At 36.8% G+C, this 22253-nt stretch overlaps 1 protein-coding gene across 1 annotated transcript in view; it reads left to right on the forward strand.

Moving 5' to 3' along the window:
* Positions 1-773: 773 nt before the first annotated feature.
* LOC121372303 overlaps positions 774-22253 on the forward strand; it is a 33878-nt gene continuing 12398 nt past the window's right edge. The window contains exon 1 of the mRNA XM_041498596.1: positions 774-890. Within this exon, the coding sequence (XP_041354530.1) occupies positions 882-890 (9 nt within the window). The 5' untranslated portion in view covers positions 774-881. The remainder of the gene's footprint in view (positions 891-22253) is intronic.

Genomic DNA, 22253 nt, shown 5'->3' on the forward strand with positions numbered 1-22253 from the left:
AGTTCCGTGCTTTACTTCGTACAACGGCATATTCGCTGATGACCTATTTGCCCACCTGCGGTGTACAGGTGTGTACGTCAACTCTGTATGCGTAAATCGTTGGCACAAGCTAATGTATACTATGTCATTAATTTTGTATATGAATGTATTAGTCTATGTATTCTATGAATCTCTGATTTGAAATAAGATGTATTATTAAAATATATCGTCATCTAGAATAAATAGTCTTATTAAATGCTTAAAACATTAAAGTATCTAAAATAAAATATTGCTTAATACTATAAAACTATACAGAAAGTATGAATAAAATAAAATACATTTGAAACTTATTATATTATATGTCGATATCATTGTGTTATTAAACGTTTTTATATTTATTCAGCAATTATTTAAACAGTTTCAACAATACCGCCGGCATTACCTTGTGTTAAATTTCACATTAACAGCGACAACTGGGTTTGGTTTTTTTACTGTCACAATTTAATCATCGTCATAGCTGTACACCCCACCCAAATATCTGTCACATATTGTTTTGTTAAATAATAGCGTTAAAATCCTGTTTTAATATTTCTTTTTACGATGTCATTCCAAAAGATACCTAACACTAATTAATTCTCTACTCGATAAAATATGATCCCGGCGTGGCCGTCGTATGAACTAGAGCGGTTTGCACGTATTATGTGAACACACTGAGCTGTTTTAGAGTCATTTAATTCTGACCACGAACTCTTTTAACTTCTGTTTGCCGCCCGCGGCGTAGTGATATCATAAAAACGAGTGATTCTCAAAGCGAGGCCAGATTGAATTTGTCAGTGAAGCAAGCGAGTCGCGCTGCAACTCATTGGTTTACTATTAGTACTTACATTGGGATACCGAATACTATGGCAAAGGTAAGGATTTGTTTGCTTTTTAATGTGTCGCATTTCAAAATGTTGCTTTGCCTTGTTTTGGCTGGGACTTTAAAAAACGAAACATATTTTCTGAATTAGAAACATATAATAAAGTTTGAAAAAGGTAATTTCATCTATTAATAAATATGTTAGTTGCATATCCTCTTTTTATCCAAGTAACAGTTTTTTTGTTGGATTTGTTTTTAGGGTAAATAACAGTACTGATTTTATTAACTTTTACAGGCTTCTATTAATGTTACAGTAATATTAAATAATATTTTTTTGTTCTGTAAAACATAATTATCATTGAAATGTTTGTAATTCTTCGATTCTTCTATCACTTGATACAGGATCTCTGATATAGGTTTTCTTTGAACTTTCCTTATTAATATGGATCTAAAGTATACCTTAGATATCTGGAACAATAATTACTTCTTGTAAATATATTAATGTGACGTACAAATGTATATTATTTCATTTAATTCTCTCACTAATACGATCGGTTTTCCAATAGCAAGTATATATGACATGAACTTATCAAATATATTAAACAACAAAAACAAAACGAATATTTTTTGTTTTAATTTTATGATAAATAAATTGTCAACATAGGCCTAAAATGTTAATAAAACAATAATAATGTTAATAAATACAAAACTTAACGGGATTCAAAGTGAATAATTTTAAATAAATTAACAAAAACTAAATTAGTATTTGCGTTTCATTTGTTGTTCTGCATATTATTATAACCGACTCCGATAACATGGTGGTTATAGCACTGGCTCTGGAACTGGTAGGTGCTGGGGTCTCATCCCAGTACGGGCTCCAAGACAGAGCGAGTACCTAACTCAGTAGCGAGGTTAAGTTCATTACACCGATTTTGTTTAAATTATCTTACTAATTACTAACCCCTGTTCTGGACAGATAATTCAGATAGCTATGTAATATGTGTCCAGCTGTGCTTATAAAACTTTAGTCTAGACTCAAAACATCTAATGACATCATACGCATAGCCTACAATTTGTATGGTGCTACAATATTATAAATCCGTAATGGGGTATTGTGTGTGTGTGTGTATCAATTCAAATCAAATCAACTTGTAGTGATAGCTTCGAAAGTATGTAACCAGTACAACATACATGAATCTTAATTGGTTATAATAACAAAAAGGTTGTTTTGTTTAATAACACATCTAGGTCATTAATCAGGTCTAATTAATATTAGACCAGATTCATCATCGGTTATTAAATGTCAAACATTTGATCATTCTGACTCATAGACTTAGTCAAAACTAAAATTGTTTTATTTGGTACTACATGTATCTTGATACTATACAACTACAGAATATTTTGTTTCATAGTTTAAGAATTATCTGTTTTGGGGCACGTCTTATATTCGGCCAAAGTAAATATTATTATTTTCTTCAATATGGGACAAAATATAACTGGATAACAAACATCAGAGAAGTATTTTTAAACTGTTACTGAACTACATATGGGACACCCAGAACTTTCATGCTATGAACTGGCTGAAACAAACTGATAACGATAGGAGATCAGTTTGTACAGTACTGACCTAACGATAGGAGATCAGTTTGTACAATATTGACATTACTGACATAATGATAGGAGATCTATTTGTACAATATTGACATTACTGACATAATGATAGGACTTCAGTTTGTACAATATTGACATTACTGACATAATGATAGGAGATCAGTTTGTACCGTATTGTACAGTACTGACATAACGATAGGAGATGAATTTGTACAATATTGACATTACTGACATAACGATAGGACTTCAGTTTGTACAATATTGACATTACTGACATTATGATAGGAGATCAGTTTGTACAATATTGACATTACTGACATAATGATAGGACTTCAGTTTGTACAATATTAACATAACGATATGAGATCAGACTGTACAGTACTGACTTAATGATTAATGATAGGAGATCACTTTGTACAGTGTTGTACAGTACTGACATAATGATAGGAGATCAGATTGTACAGTATTGACATTATTGACATAACGATAAGAGATCAGATTGTGTATTACTGACAACGATAGGAGACCACTTTGTACAGTACTGACATAATGATAGGAAATCACTTTGTACAGTATTGTACAGTACTCACATAACGATAGGGGATCAATCTGTACATTATTGTACAGTACTGATATAATGATAGGAGATCAATTTGTACAGTACTGACATAACGATATGAGATCAGATTGTACAGTACTAACAACGATAGGAGATTAGTTTGTACAGGGCAGGCACTGACATATCGATACGAGATAAGATTGTACAGTATTGACATAACAGTATGAAATCAGTTTGTACAGTACTGACATAACTATATGAGATTATATTGTACAGTATTGTACATTACTAACAAAACGATATGAGATCAGTTGTACAATATTGACATAACGATAGGAGATCAGATTGTACAATATTGTACAGTACTGACATAACGATAGGAGATCAGTGTGTACAGTGTTGACAACAATAGGAGATCAGTTTGTACAATATTGTACAGTACTGACATAACGATAGGAGATCAGATTGTACAGTACTGACATAACGATAGAATATCAGTTTGTCAAGTATTCACATAACGATAGGAGATCAGTTTGTACAGTACTGACATAACGGTAGATCAGTTTGTACAGTACTGACATAATGATAGGAGATCAGATTGTACAGTACTGACATAAAGATAGAATATCAGTTTGTATAGTACTGACATAACGATAGAATATCAGTTTGTACAGTACTGACATAACGATAGAATATCAGTTTGTACAGTACTGACATAACGATAGAATATCAGTTTGTACAGTACTAACATAACAATAGGAGATCAGATTGTACAGTACTGACATAACGATAGAATATCAGTTTATACAGTATTCACATAATGATAGGAGATCAGTTTTTACAGTACTGACATAACGATAGAATATCAGTTTGTACAGTACAGACATAACGATAGAATATCAGTTTGTACAGTACTAACATAACGATAGGAGATCAGATTGTACAGTACTAACATAACGATAGGAGATCAGATTGTACAGTACTGACATAACGATAGAATATTAGTTTGTACAGTATTCACATAACGATAGGAGATCAGTTTGTACAGTACTGACATAACGATAGGAGATCAGTTTGTACAGTGTTGATATAACGAAAATAATACAATCTACAATCTAAATCGGATATGTACACTATCCTCCTTGTACAAAACTGAAGATGAGTCTCGCTATTTATTTATATGTGATACATTTAAAGATGAAACATCAATGTATTTAAAGACATTTTATACTGTTCGGCCTAATGTTCTTAAATTCAAACAGTTGTTTCATTACAAACGTGCTGGCACCCTAAGGAAATATTTGTACCTGTTTATAAAAATTATTTTTAAAATATGTTTCCCCTGAAAGCCCTTTGTATTTATTATGTATTTTATTATGCATTGTATTAGGTATTGTCATATATTTTATGTCTTGTTATATTAACTGTTCACTTTGTAAACGTGTATACCCATCTTATGTAATCTCTGATAGATGTGTAAACGTGTATACTCCTCTTATGTGATGTCTGGTAGATGTGTAAACGTGTATACTCCTCTTATGTTATGTCTGGTAGATGTGTAAACGTGTATACTCCTCTTATGTTATGTCTGGTAGATGTGTAAACGTGTATACTCCTCTTATGTTATGTCTGGTAGATGTGTAAACGTGTATACTCCTCTTATATGATGTCTGGTAGATGTGTAAACGTGTATACTCCTGTCATGTGATGTCTGGTAGAACCCTCACCTGACCTTTGTTTGTAGGTTCAAACCCCATCGCTGGACCCATTCTCAGATTGGGTGTTTTCCATCCCAAACACTAGCCCACGTCTCGTATATCAAACACTATCCCACGTCTGGTATATCAAAGGTGGTGGCATGTGCTGTTCTTTCTGTGAGAGAGTGCATATAAAAATATCCCTTGCAGGCCTGAACTTAACACAAATAGACCATAACCTTTAAACAGGTTAAGTAAAACCACAAGACCGTACCCTTAGGTTACAATAACTTAAAATGGAAAAACGTCTGTTATAATGAAGAAACATCTGTTTGGTGATTGTCACGGTTATTCAATCCAGGCCCGTACACAGAACTATATATGGGGGGTGCCTAATCGACGGCCCAAAGGGGGAGTTGTTAGTGGGGCCCGACATTTTTTTAAATCTAGAATGCAGGAGATGCATTTTCCTGCATTCTGGGAAGTAAATTTGCCACATCGTCGGAATATTTTTATTTTTTACACATCCACGGACAGACCTCGGCAGACGCGGCCCCCCCCCCCCACCACCACCACCACCACCCCCCCACCCCCACCCCTGCGTAAGGGTCTGCAATCTGTCGTTCAATAGAGTGACTCGCAGGCAGTCGTTTTGGTAAACCAATCAAACTACAAATATCATTTTAATTTTACTAAATAAGACTTTGAACGTTACACAAAAACATGTTTTAAAATGTGTGCCGTACCAATTGAAGTTAAAACCGCATTGACATGTGATCACTAGCCGTTAAACGTAGATTTTTTATTTTTTATTTTTTATTATTATTATTATTATTTATTATTATTATTATTATTATTATTATTTTTTTTTTTTTTTTTGTTAACGAAGGTGGTGTATACATTATTTAGCATACGAGACGTTTGTTTTTATATGCGTTGATATCCTTAACAAAGTGAAAAGTATCCAACTTTTCTTACGAGTTGCAGAACAAAGAAATGACGGTAAGTAGAAAGCGTCAGTCATAGCAAATAAATCTGTGACTAAAGACAATATGCCAGACAATAGTTAAAGGTCACACAAAAACGTAGTCTCCGTTCTGATAGCTTGACAAATTATGTTGGCGCTAAAAATTAGTGATTAAAAAAGAAAGGAAAACGAAAAGACGGACATCCATTGTCGGTGTTTTCTGCCTCGGTGGTGTTGTGGTTAAGCCCACAGACATAAGGCTGGTAAGTACTGGGTTCGCAGCTCGCTACCGGTTCCCACCCAGAACGAGTTTTAACGACTCATTGTATAGGTGTAAGACCACTACATCCTCTTTTCTCTCACTAACCAATAACAACTAACAACAAATCCACTGGCCTGGACAGACATCCCAGATAGCTACGGTGTGTGCCTAGGACAGCGTGCTTGAACCTTAATTGGATATAAGCACGAAAATAAATTGAAATGAAATGAACCACCGTTCGCGTTTGACGTCAATATTAACAATAAAACAACTCTACCAACTGAGCGGGATTCCGCCCCTTTGTTTATGAACAATAAAACAAATTAACACTGAACATTCGTTAAAAACATCTCATTTAAAACGAAAACACATAAAAAGTAAACACTTAAAACACATCAATATTGCGGCAAAATAAGACTCCAGTTATATTCAACATTGACAGATTTTATCATTATTTAAATGAAATACTTTTATTATTTACATAACTTTATTTATTTATTAAATTATATACTTAACTGTTTAATTAATTTTAATTAGTCAGTCAATTATCAAAGGTAATATATTTAAATAGTTATCAAAATCATTTACAATATGTAAAATCCTAAATATCATATAAATCATAAATGTCATTAAATAGCTTTGGGACATTTTTGTGATTAAAAAAAAAATCGTCATTTATAGCGTCTTCAAAATCTTAATCTAAATCGACATATTATTTAATATGTGTTTGCAGTTTTAAAAAAGTCCACCTGATAAAACTGAATATCTAAAACATATCTACAAACATTTAATACGATACGATGATTTTCAAATACTGAGTACTGTTGACAGTTATACATTTAAATAGTATCTACCACCGTGATCTCACCCGACTGCTCTGCATCTGTCTCGGTCTGTCTAGAATACACATTTTCTGTCTCCGGCGTCTGGCCCGTACTTTCATATTGTTATTATTATTATTTGTCATTGTTCTTGTTATTAGTGATGTTATAAAATCTTATCTCTGCTAATACCAGATTGTTTGGTATTGCGCAAAAAACTGAATTGAATTGAATTGAATTGTCTCTTTATATTTCTCTCTCTCTCTCTCTCTTTCTCTCTCTCTCTCTCTCTGGGTTCGGATCCCAGTCGAGGCATGGGATTTTTAATCCAGATACCGACTCCAAACCCTGAGTGAGTGCTCCGCAAGGCTCAATGGGTAGGTGTAAACCACTTGCACCGACCAGTGATCCATAACTGGTTCAACAAAGGCCATGGTTTGTGCTATCCTGCCTGTGGGAAGCGCAAATAAAAGATCCCTTGCTGCCTGTCGTAAAAAGAGTAGCCTATGTGGCGACAGCGGGTTTCCTCTAAAAACAGTGTCAGAATGACCATATGTTTGACGTCCAATAGCCGATGATAAGATAAAAAATCAATGTGCTCTAGTGGCGTCGTTAAATAAAACAAACTTTACTCTTTACTCTCTCTGTGGTGTCTTATCTCATCCTTTAAAACTGGATAGTGCCATGACTGGACTGGTTGACGGTTGGGGGAGGGTGGTCGGGTGTCAGTGGAAAGTGGCAAACAGGACGTATGCGGTTTCAGCCGTAGGTTTGGCTGGGATGGACTGGCCTCCCAACCGCTCCCACTAATTTCGCCACACTGAAGCCCTGAATACGATTGGTAAACTGTTGTCATGACGCTCTTTTCGTGACTCGACGCCTAACCATTTCCATCCTTAACTCTCCAGGGGACAAATATGTATATTATTTCACATTAATCTTAGTAACATCTTTTGGAACGTGAACTAGATTAAAATTTGGCGTCATACTAGCTATTTAATTTTATTTTAATCATAGCTCTTTATTTTTTCTATGACGCTTAAAATCATTTATAAATGATAAATCCACTTAATTTTTTCATAATATTTCATTCATTCATTCCATTTCAACTTATTTCTGTGCTTATATCCAATTAAGGTACAAACACGCTGTCTTGGGTACACGCATCAGCAATATGGGCTGTCTGTCTAGGACAGTGGGTTAGTGGTTAGTGGTTAGTGAGGGAGAAGAGGGTGTAGTGGTCTTACACCAACCCATTAAGTCGTAAAAACTCGCTCTGGGTGGGAGCCGGTACCGGGCTGCAAACCCTGTACCTACCAGCCTTATCCGATGACTTAACCACGACACCGGTATAATATTTCATATTGTCCCTTTAATTTAAATGCTCTTCTGTCCCATGCCCGGCCACTGCCCCTGTCCGAGATGGACGTGCCTGAACTTTCAGTGATTTATACATACATATCCAGTCATTTATAATCTGTACACGTATTTGTGGTCAAATACTGGTCACAAGGGAAAAACAATAGTTTGTGTTCACGGTCGTTTTGTCATTTCCTTTTTTCGTCTTAGCAGTTACCTTATTAAAGGTAAAACTATTTGTGTACATTATATGTAATTTCAAAATTCATAACAGGCTCCTTCCAAAGAGAGTGTGAAAATGTTTACTTATTTTTGTTAAATGATTTTGTAACGAAGGACAGAAAAGTGTGTTTAGGGACAAACCAAGCTGTTGGATGTGTGACACGTGTGATTAAAACAGTTGGTGTAGAGTGTGAGAAGAAAGAGAGTTGAAGTTGTTTTTCATATCACACCACTAGAGCACATTAATTTATTAATCATCGGTTACTGGATATTAAACACTTTGTCATTTTGAAACGTAGTTTTCAGAGGAAACCCTTTTACATTTCTCCATATGTAGCAAATAATCTATTATATACTCTTCCCCACAGATAGGACAGCACATACCACGACCTTTGATATACAAGCTAATGGTTAGGACGGGGAAGCCCAATCGAAGGACGGATCCACCTAGGGGTACGGGTTTATCATGCGACCCAGGCACATACTCAGCTAGACCCATCCCCTCTAGAGGAGGGGGGGGGTGAATAGTTTATTTGCTATCGCAGAGTTGTTTTATTTATTTATTTATTTATTTATTTATGTTACCTTTACAAAATATCATGTATTTTTGGTCGTCCTGGTGTGTTTGTAGGCTGGTGACTACATACTGCCCAAACGTGCATGTGTATTATAAATCACTATACCATCGAGGCTGGTCACTACATACCGCCCAAACGTGTGTGTGTATTATAGGTTAATGTGTCACTTTACGTGTGTAGGTAATTAATAAAAGCGTTCGTATACTACCAATATGATCTATATTTGACCAACCCTTGGGGCGCAGCAGTTGGCAAATACACGGTAATCCTTCCTCTCCTCCATCAATGTCACTTCCTATTAGTGATTAATACTAAAACAAAAGTTTTCAAATACTGAATGAAAATATTAGGGTTGGCCCCCTTTTTCTAGGTAGGGTTAGGTTTGCAGAAAAATATAGGTTTTTTTTAAGAACTGGGCACCAGGTACAGGTTATAGTTTTCTCGTTAGTTTCTGTTGTTGGGGTTTTGGGGGATTTTTTTAATATGCAGCCGCAAGCAATATTATGAATATCGTCATTTGACTGTAACCAAGACGAATACAAATGGCCACGCAAAAAGATTTTGATTGACGGCCAATGCAGTACCGATTACATACTAGTAAATATGCATATATACGGATTGTGGACAAATGCAATTTGGGCCATACTCTGTAAGTTACCGTATAAGGCAAAGCGTCCATATTTGGCACCGATTTTAGCGCGGTCGTTGAGTGCTCACTGGGGTGCGATGGGTCCTAAAATCCATCATTTTTCATTCATTCCAACTTATTTTCGTGCTTATATCCAGGACAGTGGGTTAGTTGTTAGTGGTTAGTGAAGTGAGAGAGAAGAGGGTGTAGTTTTCTAACACCTACCCACTGAGTCGTTAAAACTCGCTCTGGGTGGGAGCCAGTATTGGGCTGCGAACCCTGTACCTACCAGCCTTACGTCCGATGGCTTAACCACCGAGACCGGTCTAAAATCTATCATCTATGGTCCGGCCGTTGTTTTTTTCTCTCTATTTCAATTAGTACTGTTCGGCTGTAGTAGAAATATAGTGCAAAGTATGACAATTTCAAAACTCGATCATGACTGGGATACCTTCCCTTTAAAGTTGAACACAGATCTTGTTCACCTTTAGAAGGAAGGAACGAAATGTTTTATTTAACGACGCAATCAACACATTTTATTTACGGTTATATGGCGTCGGGCATATGGTTAAGGACCACACAGATATTGAGAGAGGAAATCCGTTGGGGCGGGACGTAGCCCAGTGGTAAAGCGTTGGTGGACCCATTGGGCTATTTCTCGTTTCAGTCAGTGCACCACGACTTGTATATCAAAGGCAGTAGTATGTGCTATCCTGTCTGTGAGATAGCACATATATATATAAAAAATAAAAAAACCCCACTTGCTACTAATGGGAAAAATGTAGCGGGTTTCCTCTCTATGACTACATGCTAAAATTACCAAATGTTTGACATCCAATAGCCAATGATTAATAAATCAACGTGCTCTAGTGGTGTTGTTAAACAAAACAAACTTCTTCAAACATTGGTAATTCTGACTAGTAGTCATCAGAGGAAACCCGCAACATTTTTTTCATTACCAGCAAGGGATCTTTTATATGGACTTTCCCACACTGAAAACACATACCACAGCATTTGACCAGTTGTGAAGGGCGGGACGTAGCCCAGTGGGAAAACGCTCGTTTGATGCGCGGTCGGTCTAGTATCGATCTCCGTCGGTGGGCCTATTGGGCTATTTCTCACTCTAGCCAATGCACCATGACTGGTATATCAAAGGCCGTAGTATGTGCTATTCTGTCTGTGGGATGGTGCATATAAAAGATCCCTTGCTACTAATGGATAAATGTAGCGGGTTTCATCTCTATGACTGTGTCAAAATGACCATATGTTTGACATCCAACAGCCGATGAATAATAAATCAATATGCTCTAGTGGTGTCGTTAAACAAAACAAACCTAATTGACCAGTTGTGGTACACTGGTTGGAACGAAAAAAAAAACAGTCAGTCGAATGGATCCACCGAGGTGGTTCGATCCTGCGACGCAAGCATCTCATGTGAGCGCTCAACCGACTGAACTTAATCCCGCCTCTAATTCATCACGTGACATACAAGTACACACAGACGTATCTAAATAGATAAGGTAATTAAATTCGAAATTGTTGTAACCAACGTGTATTCAGTTCACTACTTTGGTGTTTGCAAGGAATTATTTTGATACCGAGTCGGACATTGACAAAAGATAAAAGATAAAGATAAATCCGCTTAAAATCAATTGTGTGGTTTAAATTTTAAACAAAACTAAAGGAGCTATATCGAAATAAATACCTTTAAATTAATATTTCATATCCATCCTAAATATTTATTTAGAGTTTATCCTTTAAGGATATTTTTAATTTCCTTATTATCAAGGAAGAAAACGAAACAAAATTTAAAAATGAATCTTTTCTCGTATTCAAAACTCCCTCTGTGATCGCTTTCTTCTAGTGTTAAAGGAAAGGTTCGCAAGCAAGTAACATTAGAAGACCGATAAATCACAGATCTTTTCTAATATTTGTAATGTATTTCTTATTTAATCCCAGTTATACAGCAAATACAGCTTCAAACTTGTCCGACTTACGATCGTATTCGACTTCAGATCAGTTTAGCCTATGTCAAAGAATGGGTATATAAAAATGCCCTGCTTGTATAAATTGTGATAATAAGCCTATGTAATGGTCGTGGTTATCTTGGAGGATTTAAAAACAGCATCGCCAAACAGCCGTAGTTTAAAACGTTAATTTCAATGGCTATAGGAACTAATTTGATGTAAACAGTAATATGTTGAGCATGCACCCAGTAATTGAAGATTCGTTCAGAAGACCGACCGCGTATGAAGCGAGCGCCTTACCACTGGGCTACTATCACATACTTCTGTGATATCATGAACAAAAGGACACACTTTCATTTCAAAATACTATACAAAAAGGGAAATATTAACATCAAACAGAAGTCAACCGATTTGCTATTAACTGGAACACAAGCGTGTATTCCTACAAGAACATTAAATAGAAACAAATGCATGACAAGTTAGATGCTTTTTAAATGTTTAGTACAAGTATTGTATTACTAAAATACATCATTCATAAACATGACAAATGCTTAGCTCACAACACTGCTTTCAGACGTTTCATACAAATACATTGAAGTGATTTCACTCACTGCGGCAGGATGCAGCTGGTGTCGATTCTCTGATCACTAGACGGCATAAGCATACGAGGTAGGGGGAAACTGCCTTCCCCCCCCCCCCCCCCTCCCCCAGTGCTGGAGCAAAACTTCAAATTCGGGCAAAACTTATACAGATATTCGGCGAAATGTGCTAACCTGAGACCTTTTTACAGTGTATTTGCATCATTCTTCCCTCAAAATTAGTTGTAATCCGTGTAAAAATATGTGGTGGTTCGTTTGCAACCATATATAGCTGTTTGGTAGTAATGGCAATATGCATAAATGTTGTTATCCAGATTCGAGCATTTTCGTTTAATTCCGGCAAAAGACAGCCTGCACACCTACACACATGGGAGTCCGTACGCCTATGCTAGACGTGCGTTTAGTGCGGCGTCTTCAATAATGTTAACTGTTTCTTTGAAATATAAACACTTCATATATCTTCAGCTATAATATGTCCTTTAAAAATGTGTATTTTTGTCTGGGGTTTTAAATAGAATATTTTTAAAAGTTTAGATTACACAAAAAGTATTGAAATGCAATTTAATGAAACACATATTAACATTAAATTTGAAAATATTATTTAGTGATAAAGGGTATGGTTTTAAAAAATAGGATGGATGTATGTGTTAACCTATTATAGGTACGGTCCTGCCTGCCTATTGCCAGTAAATAGTAAGTAGTTTAAAATGTGCTATGGTGTCGTTAAACTAAGCCAACCTTTTGCCAGAAACCGAAGTGTGGTTGTAAGACGCACTGAAGGAGAACTATCGTTTAGTTTGTTTAACTGTATGTGGGATGATCAAAGTAAGTAAATAATGAAAACGTGCCGGTGTCATTCTTAAACAGCAGTGTGATCCTCGTTTCTTAAAGGGACACACCCTAGTTTCAACCCGTTAAATTTAACACTAAATTTAGTTAATCTACAAACCTGTAACACATTTGGATACAGTAACAATTGAGTAAAACATGAGTCTGTGACTTTGAAATGGTGAAATACCCTCTAAAAATAGACTAAAACTCGACTCCATAACTGTTACTACTCAGACGCACGTGCGTTTTTAAAAATATGAGAAATGCATTTTGTGATATTAAAAACACCAAGAAGACCAAAAACACTTCGAATGTACGGAAATTGATAATCTAAACCATAACATCTAAGTAAAGTATGATTTCAGTTATTAAAAATAGCTATAATAGTAAAAATAAAATATACCTGAGTGTTTAAAAACTAGGGTATGTCCCTTTAATCCAGGTATGAGCCTCTCGGTCAACAAGATGAAGTTTCACAAAGTTTTTCTTTTCTTCATTTTCCTCACACGTCCTGGAAACAAATAGTATTTAATACAATGGTATCCGCTGTGAAAATGTATTTGTTAGTTTATAATAGGTATTTCAAAGGTTGTGGTGTGTGCTGTCCAGCCTGTGGAAAAGCATTCATATAAAATATCTCTTGCTATTAATGAAAAAAAAATGTAGCGGGTTTCTTCTAAGACAATATGTCAGAATTACCAAATGTTTGACATCCAAATATCCGATGATTTTTAAATAAATGTGTCGTTAACAAAACAAACTTTAACTATCATATTGACTGATGAGTATCATGTAATGCGATAATGTTTCTTTAAAGTTAAAGAGTTGATATGCTGGAAGGGGCGAGTTGTTAACCATTCGACGCTGTAGTTATATATAGGCTTCTAAAAGGAATCCAGTACCATTCACGATCGGCGGATTTGGAGGGGTATGGGGTTCTCGTCCCACGTGGTTCTATATAGATTGCTTTTTTTAACCTGAGAAAAGTGTGTTTATACCAAGGCGAGATGTAAGGCTGTGATAGAGCGCTCACCTGCGGCACGGGTTATCACAGGATCGATCGCCCTCGATAGACTCGGCTTCTCCGTCACATGTAGTGTACTTCTTTCACTATAGGGAAGAAGAAGAAAAAAATAAAGTTTGTTTTGTTTAACTAGACCACTAGAGTATATTGACTGAATAATCATCGGTCATTAGATGGCAAACATATGGCAATTTTGACATATGGTTAGTGAGGAAACCCGCTATATTTTTCCATTAGTAGCAAGGGATCTTTTATAAGCACCATCCCACAGACAGGATATCACATACCACGGCCTTTGATATACCAGTCATGGTGCACTGACCGGAACGAGAAATTGCGCAATGGGCCCACCGTCGGGGATCGATCCCAGACCGACCGCTCATCAAGCGAGCGCTTTATCACTGGGCTACGTCCCGCCCCGACTATAGGAAAGTGTATATAAAAGTCCCCTTACTGATTATTGGATAGAAGTAGTTTATCTCTCTCTCTCTCTCTCTCTCTCTCTCTCTCTCCTCTCTCTCTCTCTCTCTCTCTCTCTCTCTCTCTCTCTCTCTCCCCCTCTCTCTCTCTCTCTCTCTCTCGTTGTCCTTTTATCTGTTTAATTTAACCGGCCTCGGTGGCGTCGTGGCAGGCCATCGGTCTACAGGCTGGTAGGTACTGGGTTCGGATCCCAGTCGAGGCATGGGCTTTTTAATCCAGATACCGACTCCAAACCCTGAGTGAGTGCTCCGCAAGGCTCAATGGGTAGGTGTAAACCACTTGCACCGACCAGTGATCCATAACTGGTTCAACAAAGGCCATGGTTTGTGCTATCCTGCCTGTGGGAAGCGCAAATAAAAGATCCTTTGCTGCTAATCAGAAGAGTAGCCCATGTAGTTGCGACAGCGGTTTCCTCTAAAAATCTGTGTGGTCCTTAACCATATGTCTGACGCCATATAACCGTAAATAAAATGTGTTGAGTGCGTCGTTAAATAAAACATTTCTTTCTTTCTTTCTGTTTAATTTAATTACCCAATCCTCTCCCTTTCCGGTAGTTTTCGAAACTCCGCTACCACCCACCCCCACCCAGTTAGATTAGGGTTGATTATCCCTTTCAACGCGCTATTTTAACTTCCAGCACTGGCGTAGAGTGTACAGCTAAAAGAATTTGCAAAATCTTAATTGCCCATAAGGTAGATACAATCTCGGAAAACGCCTGAAGTGAAAACAGTCGATTGTGGATGAACTAACAATAGAAAGGAATGCTCGCAGTATTATAATAATGTGAAAATCACACCCAGAAAAGGACGAAAATAGCTTCATCTTCAGCCACACAAATTGATCTGCGCAAATTGGCTATAAAATGAGATATCCTGTGTTAGGGAAGTGTCACCAGTGATATAGTATAGGCGGGAAACGCTGCTGCATCGCAGCACGGTGCGGTGCCCAGTGTTCCTAGCTAGCTGCTTTACACGAAGACTGCTGTGTCATGTGTCTGCCTCGTAGAATCCAGTTTGTGATCAAGTTGGTTTTGTACAACAATACAACAAGATACTATTGATATCAAACGTTTTGATAATTCAAACACAGTCTTCAGAGGAAACCCGTCACATGTTTCCATTAGCAACACGGAATCTTGTCTATGCATTTTCCTCACCTGCTAGGGCGGGAAGCTTGTTGTGCGGTCGGTTTCGGATCGATCCCCCTTGAGCTATTTCTCGTTCCAGCCAGTGCACCGCGACTGGTATATCAAAGGCCATGGTATGTGCCATCCTGTATGTGGGATGGTGCATACAAAAGGTCCCTTGCTGCTAATGGAAAAATGTAGCGGGTTTCCTCTTAGACTATATGTCAAAATTACCAAACGTTTAACATCCAATAGTCGGTGATTAATACATTAATTTTCTCTAGTGGTGTCGTTAAACAAAAAAACTATAACTTTAATTTCTCCCTTTGATATACCAGTTAAGGGACACCGATAGTAAAGTTTGTTTATTTAACGACGCCACTAGAACACATTGATTTTTTATCTTTTCATCGGCTATTGGACGTCAAACATATGGTCATTCTGACACTGTTTTTTTTTTAGAGGAAACCCGCTGTCGACACATATGCTACTCTTTTACGACAGGCAGCAAGGGATCTTTTATTTGCGCTTCCCACTGGCAGGATAGCACAAATCATGGCCTTTGTTGAACCAGTTATGGATCACTGGTCGGTGCAAGTGGTTTACACCTACCCATTGAGCCTTGCGGAGCACTCACTCGGGGTTTGGAGTCGGTATCTGGATTAAAAATCCCATGCCTCAACTGGGATCCGAACCCAGTACCTACCAGCCTGTAGTCCGATGGCCTAACCACGACGCCACCGATAGAGTCTCGATCCTACGACCCCAGCGCCTCAGGCGAACGCTCTACTGACTGAGTTAATCCGCCCCCTGTTTTGTGTTGGTATGTACAAACAGAGACAGTCTATTATCCCAAAGTCTATGCGATCGAATCTCAGCCTAGCCACTAGCATGTAGTCTCGAATTATTCATTTGTATTTACATCAAGCAAGTTCATTTTTGGTTTGTCCAACCATGTGGTACCTGACTGCCCTAAACTGTCAACTGGCCTATCAAATAACCTTATGATATATAAATTTGAGTAGGCTTAGTCTCGAAAAGTATTTTATATGCTTTATTGACCGGCTACATATGCATCACTTCCCACTCCTTAACGATATTTTATAGCTATGTAGCTATATAATATAATTGTATAATATCATAAATCGTTTAGTAATTTAGTGTTATAAACGATTATAAGAAAAGGATGTAAAGTTACAAGCTCGCCTCACCATACTACGTATATGTATAACATCCAGTTGGCAGGCGCGGATTCATGCGGGGCCCAAGGAACCCGCCCCCCCCCCCCCCTATTTTTGATCAAACAATATATATTACAGAATACACCAAAAATACAAACTTATCCCGACCATCTGTCAAGGACCTTTATATTCTATTTTCAAAAACAAGAACGGCTTTTGGGCCCCCTCTATTAAAAACAAATCCTGGATCCTGGTTGTATTTCATAAATTACAAAACAAAGATCTAGAAATGGAATATAGATATTTTAGATTTGTCCATGTGTGTCTCACGTCACTAAGTAAATCATTCTGTTAACTCTTACTACGAGTTGTCTTTGACACCGACTGATATGACGCACACTGTGTGCATAGTATAGTTTATTAGCTTTAAAGGGACATTCCTGAGTTTGCTACATTTTAAGATGTTTCCGACCAATAAAATATTTCTACGATTAAACTTACATATTAAATATATTATCTTGTTTAGAATATCAGTGTCTGTATATTCAAAACGTTTCTGGTCGTCTTAATATTTGTAAGAAGCCCAAAGTGGATTTGTCTTTAAATAATTTCGTACGTACGAAAAAATATGTTTTAGGGAAACAAATGAAAATTAATCTAGTACAAATATTAGAACGACCAGAAACACGTTTAATATACAGCCACTAATATTCTAAACAAGAAAATATATTTAATATGTAAGTTTAATCGTAGAAACATTTTATTAGTCGATAACATCTTAAAAATTGCAGCAAACTCAGGAATGTCCCTTTAAGCCTTCCGGCTCATAGGCATACATTGCAGATACAAATCAATAACATTTAACAAGTGGTGCATATATATGTCTCATTTGTTAAATGTTATTGATTTGTAGGATGGAGGATGGACAATTAAAGATAATATTATTTACTAATATTACATATTTTTCTGCTAAATCGGGAGTTGTATATTGTCTTTAGTAATTAAGGTTTAAAGTTAAAAAATATTAATTAATTAATCATCGGATATTGGATGTCAAACATATGGTAATTCTGACACGTAGTCATCAGAGGAAACCCGCTACATTTTTCCTAATGCAGCAAGGATTTTTTTATAGGCACTTTCCCACAGACAGGAAAGCACATACCTTAGACCAGTTGTGGTGCACTGGTTGGAACGACAAAACGAACACTCAACCGACTGAGCTAAATCCCGCCCTTAATTAAATTTGTAGGATGGAGGATGGACAATTAAAGATATTTACTAATATTACATATTTTTCTGTATTGAACAGACAATAATTGCACAAGGGTAAACACAGATGGTGTGCGCCAGTAGTATTTCTTAATATTTATTATCCGCATAGTTCAAGATATACAGGGAAATATAACTAGTATGATATAAAATATATAAGTTTGGGCTTCTTACAAATATTAAGACGGACAGAAACACATTGAATATACAGATACTGATATTCTAAACAAGAAAATATATTTCATATGTAAGTTTAATCGTAGAAATATTTTATTTTTCGGAAACATCTAACAATACAGCAAACTCAGGAATGTCCCTTTAATAATTATTGTTATTTGCCAACCGTACCCAATCATATGTAATGGTGATTATACTAACCTGAGCATGTGCATACCGCGCGCGCGCGTGTGTGTGTGTGTGTGTGTGTGTGTGTGTGTGTGTGTGTGTGTGTGTGTGTGTGTGTGTGTGTGTGTGTATACACATGTATACACATGTATCATCGTTGTGTTGATCTTGCTTGAGTCGATATTTCTCTTGTGTCAATAGGACTGATCGGTTTCGGTCAAAACGTGTATTAACTATCATGTGGGTTTTTTTTTTTTATCTCAATTGAGTCGATACGAATGAGTCAATATTACGTTTGTGTCGATATATTTTTGGGTACCAGGGTAGACTTTTATATGGGAAAATGTCTCCATGTAATGATAACTATGTCTGTTATTATGTGTTAAAATAAAATATTTAAAAAGGTAGATATGAGTTGGGCGATCTGAAATCCATGTCGTACGGGTATTGTGAGCACCATCAGACGAGTTGCCGACATTTGACTGTAAACATAATTTGTGGTTACTGTAACAGTTCACATGTGGGATGAACGAATGTTATTAGTGTTATCTGTCCTGTTTATAATACCATTCGTAAAAGATATATTCCTGAACTGTATACAAGAAATCCTAGTATGTTTAAATTTATTCAAGTATGTAACAATGAAAGTGCTTGATACTTTTATGCATTCTAGTTTAGTACACAAATAGTAGTAGTTTTCATAGTAAACTATTTCAAGTTTTACTACCTGTCCATAACGGCCATATTTGTCAGGTCTATTCAGTGATATATATATATATATATATATATATATATATATATATATATATATATATATATATATATATATATACATACATATACATATACATATACATATACATATACATATACATATACATATACATATACATATACATATACATATACATATAGATAGATAGATAGATATAGATATGTTTGTATATATCGAGAGGCCCGTGTATGGATTTTTTAAATTATTTGTTTTAAGTATGTGGACGCTTATTGCACTTGTCTGGCGTCGAATTTCATTTATTACAATTTTCAATCTGTTGCTATTTTAAAAATATATGGGCCTAAAATGTATTACCTATCTACCTAACTAGTAGCAATACGGGCAATGTCACTACAGTCCGTTTGCGTGGAAAGGGAATCGATGAATTGGCATATAACTCTATAATGAATAACCGTGTAACATAATATAAAAAGTGGATATGTATTTGGAGAATGGACAGTTATACAAGTTGCGATCTTAAATGTAATGTACATTTTAAATATTCCCCACGGTTACAAAGTTGTTTTCTTTAATTGTATTAATTTAAAAACAGACGGTCTTAACTAGTAGTATTTTTTAACATATAATGAGCGAATATAAAAATACAATTGACATATTAAAATAGAATGAAATTCATCTTCAATGCCATCGCGATTACATATAATATCTTACTTTGCTCAATGAGTAGTTTGTGTGATAATACTCAAAGTTTGTGTGATTAGAGATGAATAACAAATAAGCAATGAAGTCCTCAGAGAGTAAACAAAGAGTACCTGTTACATGCCTACCGGCCTCGGTGGCGTCGTGGCAGGCCATCGGTCTACAGGCTGGTAGGTACTGGGTTCGGATCCCAGTCGAGGCATGCGATTTTAAATCCAGATACCGACTCCAAACCCTGAGTGAGTGCTCCGCAAGGCTCAATGGGTAGGTGTAAACCACTTGCACCGACCAGTGATCCATAACTGGTTCAACAAAGGCCATGGTTTGTGCTATCCTGCCTGTGGGAAGCGCAAATAAAAGATCCCTTGCTGCCTGTCGTAAAAAAGAGTAGCCTATGTGGCGACAGCGGGTTTCCTCTAAAAACAGTGTCAGAATGACCATATGTTTGACGTCCAATAGCCGATGATAAGATTAAAAATCAATGTGCTCTAGTGGCGTCGTTAAATAAAACAAACTTTACTTTACTGTTACATGCCTATAAATATTACATTTTGGTGAATAGTTCAACAATTTGTCTATTTGTTGTTCTGATAGAAGCATTTTAACTCTTTTGTTTTACAAATTAAACCATACTGATTAAGCCATACATCTCCAACTCCCATAGAAAATAATAAATGTTTTACCTGGTGCAGCCAGTTAAAAGATTTCTGGCTTTCTAACATGTCATCATATACTAAATTCAAGATAGAGTTATTAGTTTTCTAAACACTTCCACCAATATTTAACAATTCTTACTTGACGTACTACATGTAGGGACAGTCGTGCTAATTCTGTGAACACGGCTGCGTTCAGTGTACCTTTTTTCACGTATAAAATGATATACAGTAATATAATTTTGTTTCTTTATTATTTCAGGTTAATAACAGGTCTATAAAAACTATATATTTTTTCTGACTACACTAATTCTTTGCCTTAGGCAGAAAAACAACAAAACATTACTTAAGAAACACAGTTTAATACAGTTTATTTTTAAATGGAACATACAGGTGGACGTTGATTGGGTAAAAACTAAATTTAAAATTGTCGTACGCACGCTCAGGTCGACTGCGATCTGTGTCCGATGGTCGGGAACCTGATTTGTCGCATCGCAGAAGTTCAACGTGTTGAACTCTTGTGGCGGATGATTGTTTGGATCACTGACTGATCTCGATCATCGTAACACCATATGCAAGATCACTACGGTCATACTTGATAGGTGACGAATCTGTTACAGGCGATCGTGGGACAATCACAGTCTGATAAAGTCAGTGGGAGACTGATCTGTGTAATCACCAGGTGGACCTGAGCTAGGCTATGGATATGTCAGTTTGTCTTTTTGTAAATTTATTAGCCATTATTCTAACTCAAACTATGAATTGTCTCTAAACACTGACTGGCGCACACTGATCACCATGTGAGCACAACTGTGTGCATTATAAGTTATAATTATAGCAGTTGCACCCGCTTGTACAATTATTTTTAAACATAATCCACAGGTTCACTGTACACATTGGGTACCTATGGCAGCATATTCGTATGGGGAGCCAGCAGTCCTGTCTCACCCAGCCCCAATGTGTAGATAAGCGCACTTCAGAACTAGCGAACAATATTTGTCCTGTTTAAAATGATGCACGTTAATGCTACATGTAGTCGAGAAGCCGTGGTTGCGAGGATGTTTTCAACTTGATAATTTCCAAAAGCAAATAGCTATTTCATGCCTTGTTTACTATTGCAGTAGTGATCTACATTTGTACCACAACACGACTAAACCTTTGCAAGTGTCCATGTCATCGGACGCCTGCTACACTTTCCATGCAGTGTTCTTGCCAATATCATGCATGGCCATAATGGGTAAATGCGTATATGCTCGGTTTTCTTCAAGGATGTCCCCTTACTGTGTACAGTCAGCACATTCCGTCTTCGAAGGAGTTCTTCTTGGCATGTTGCTTGTAGTTTGCTGAACGGGTCTGTCTCCTCAGGTGTTATATCTGAGTTTCCTTCTCATAGGCAGCTTGTCAACCAAGTCTTACGAATGTTGCCTTTCTGGGTGATTTTAATGTTAGAGTATACCTTCTCGTAGACTGGTTGTCTGTCAAGGCCATAGGGTGCAGTCTGCTCTGTGTATTTTTTTCCCCATAGTCATCCTTCTCCTAGACAGATTGTCTTTCATGACTTTCACGACTTACATGACTTACATCCTATGTCTGAACGTGCTAGTTGCCCATAGCTGGGTCTGGATTGATGAGTGCCAGAGCGTGTCCATACGCCGATGGGTCGTGCACACTGCACCTCTGGTGTTCCAGCTGCTCCAAGATTCCCCCTCCAGTCTTGCAAAGGCCCAATTACCGTGGTATGCCAAGCTGTATTTGTAGGGAAGATTAAGGGAGTCCTGTTTGTGGAAAGGTTATGTAC

Source organism: Gigantopelta aegis, chromosome 4 (assembly GCF_016097555.1).
Source record: "Gigantopelta aegis isolate Gae_Host chromosome 4, Gae_host_genome, whole genome shotgun sequence".
Lineage (NCBI taxonomy): Eukaryota > Metazoa > Mollusca > Gastropoda > Neomphalida > Peltospiridae > Gigantopelta > Gigantopelta aegis.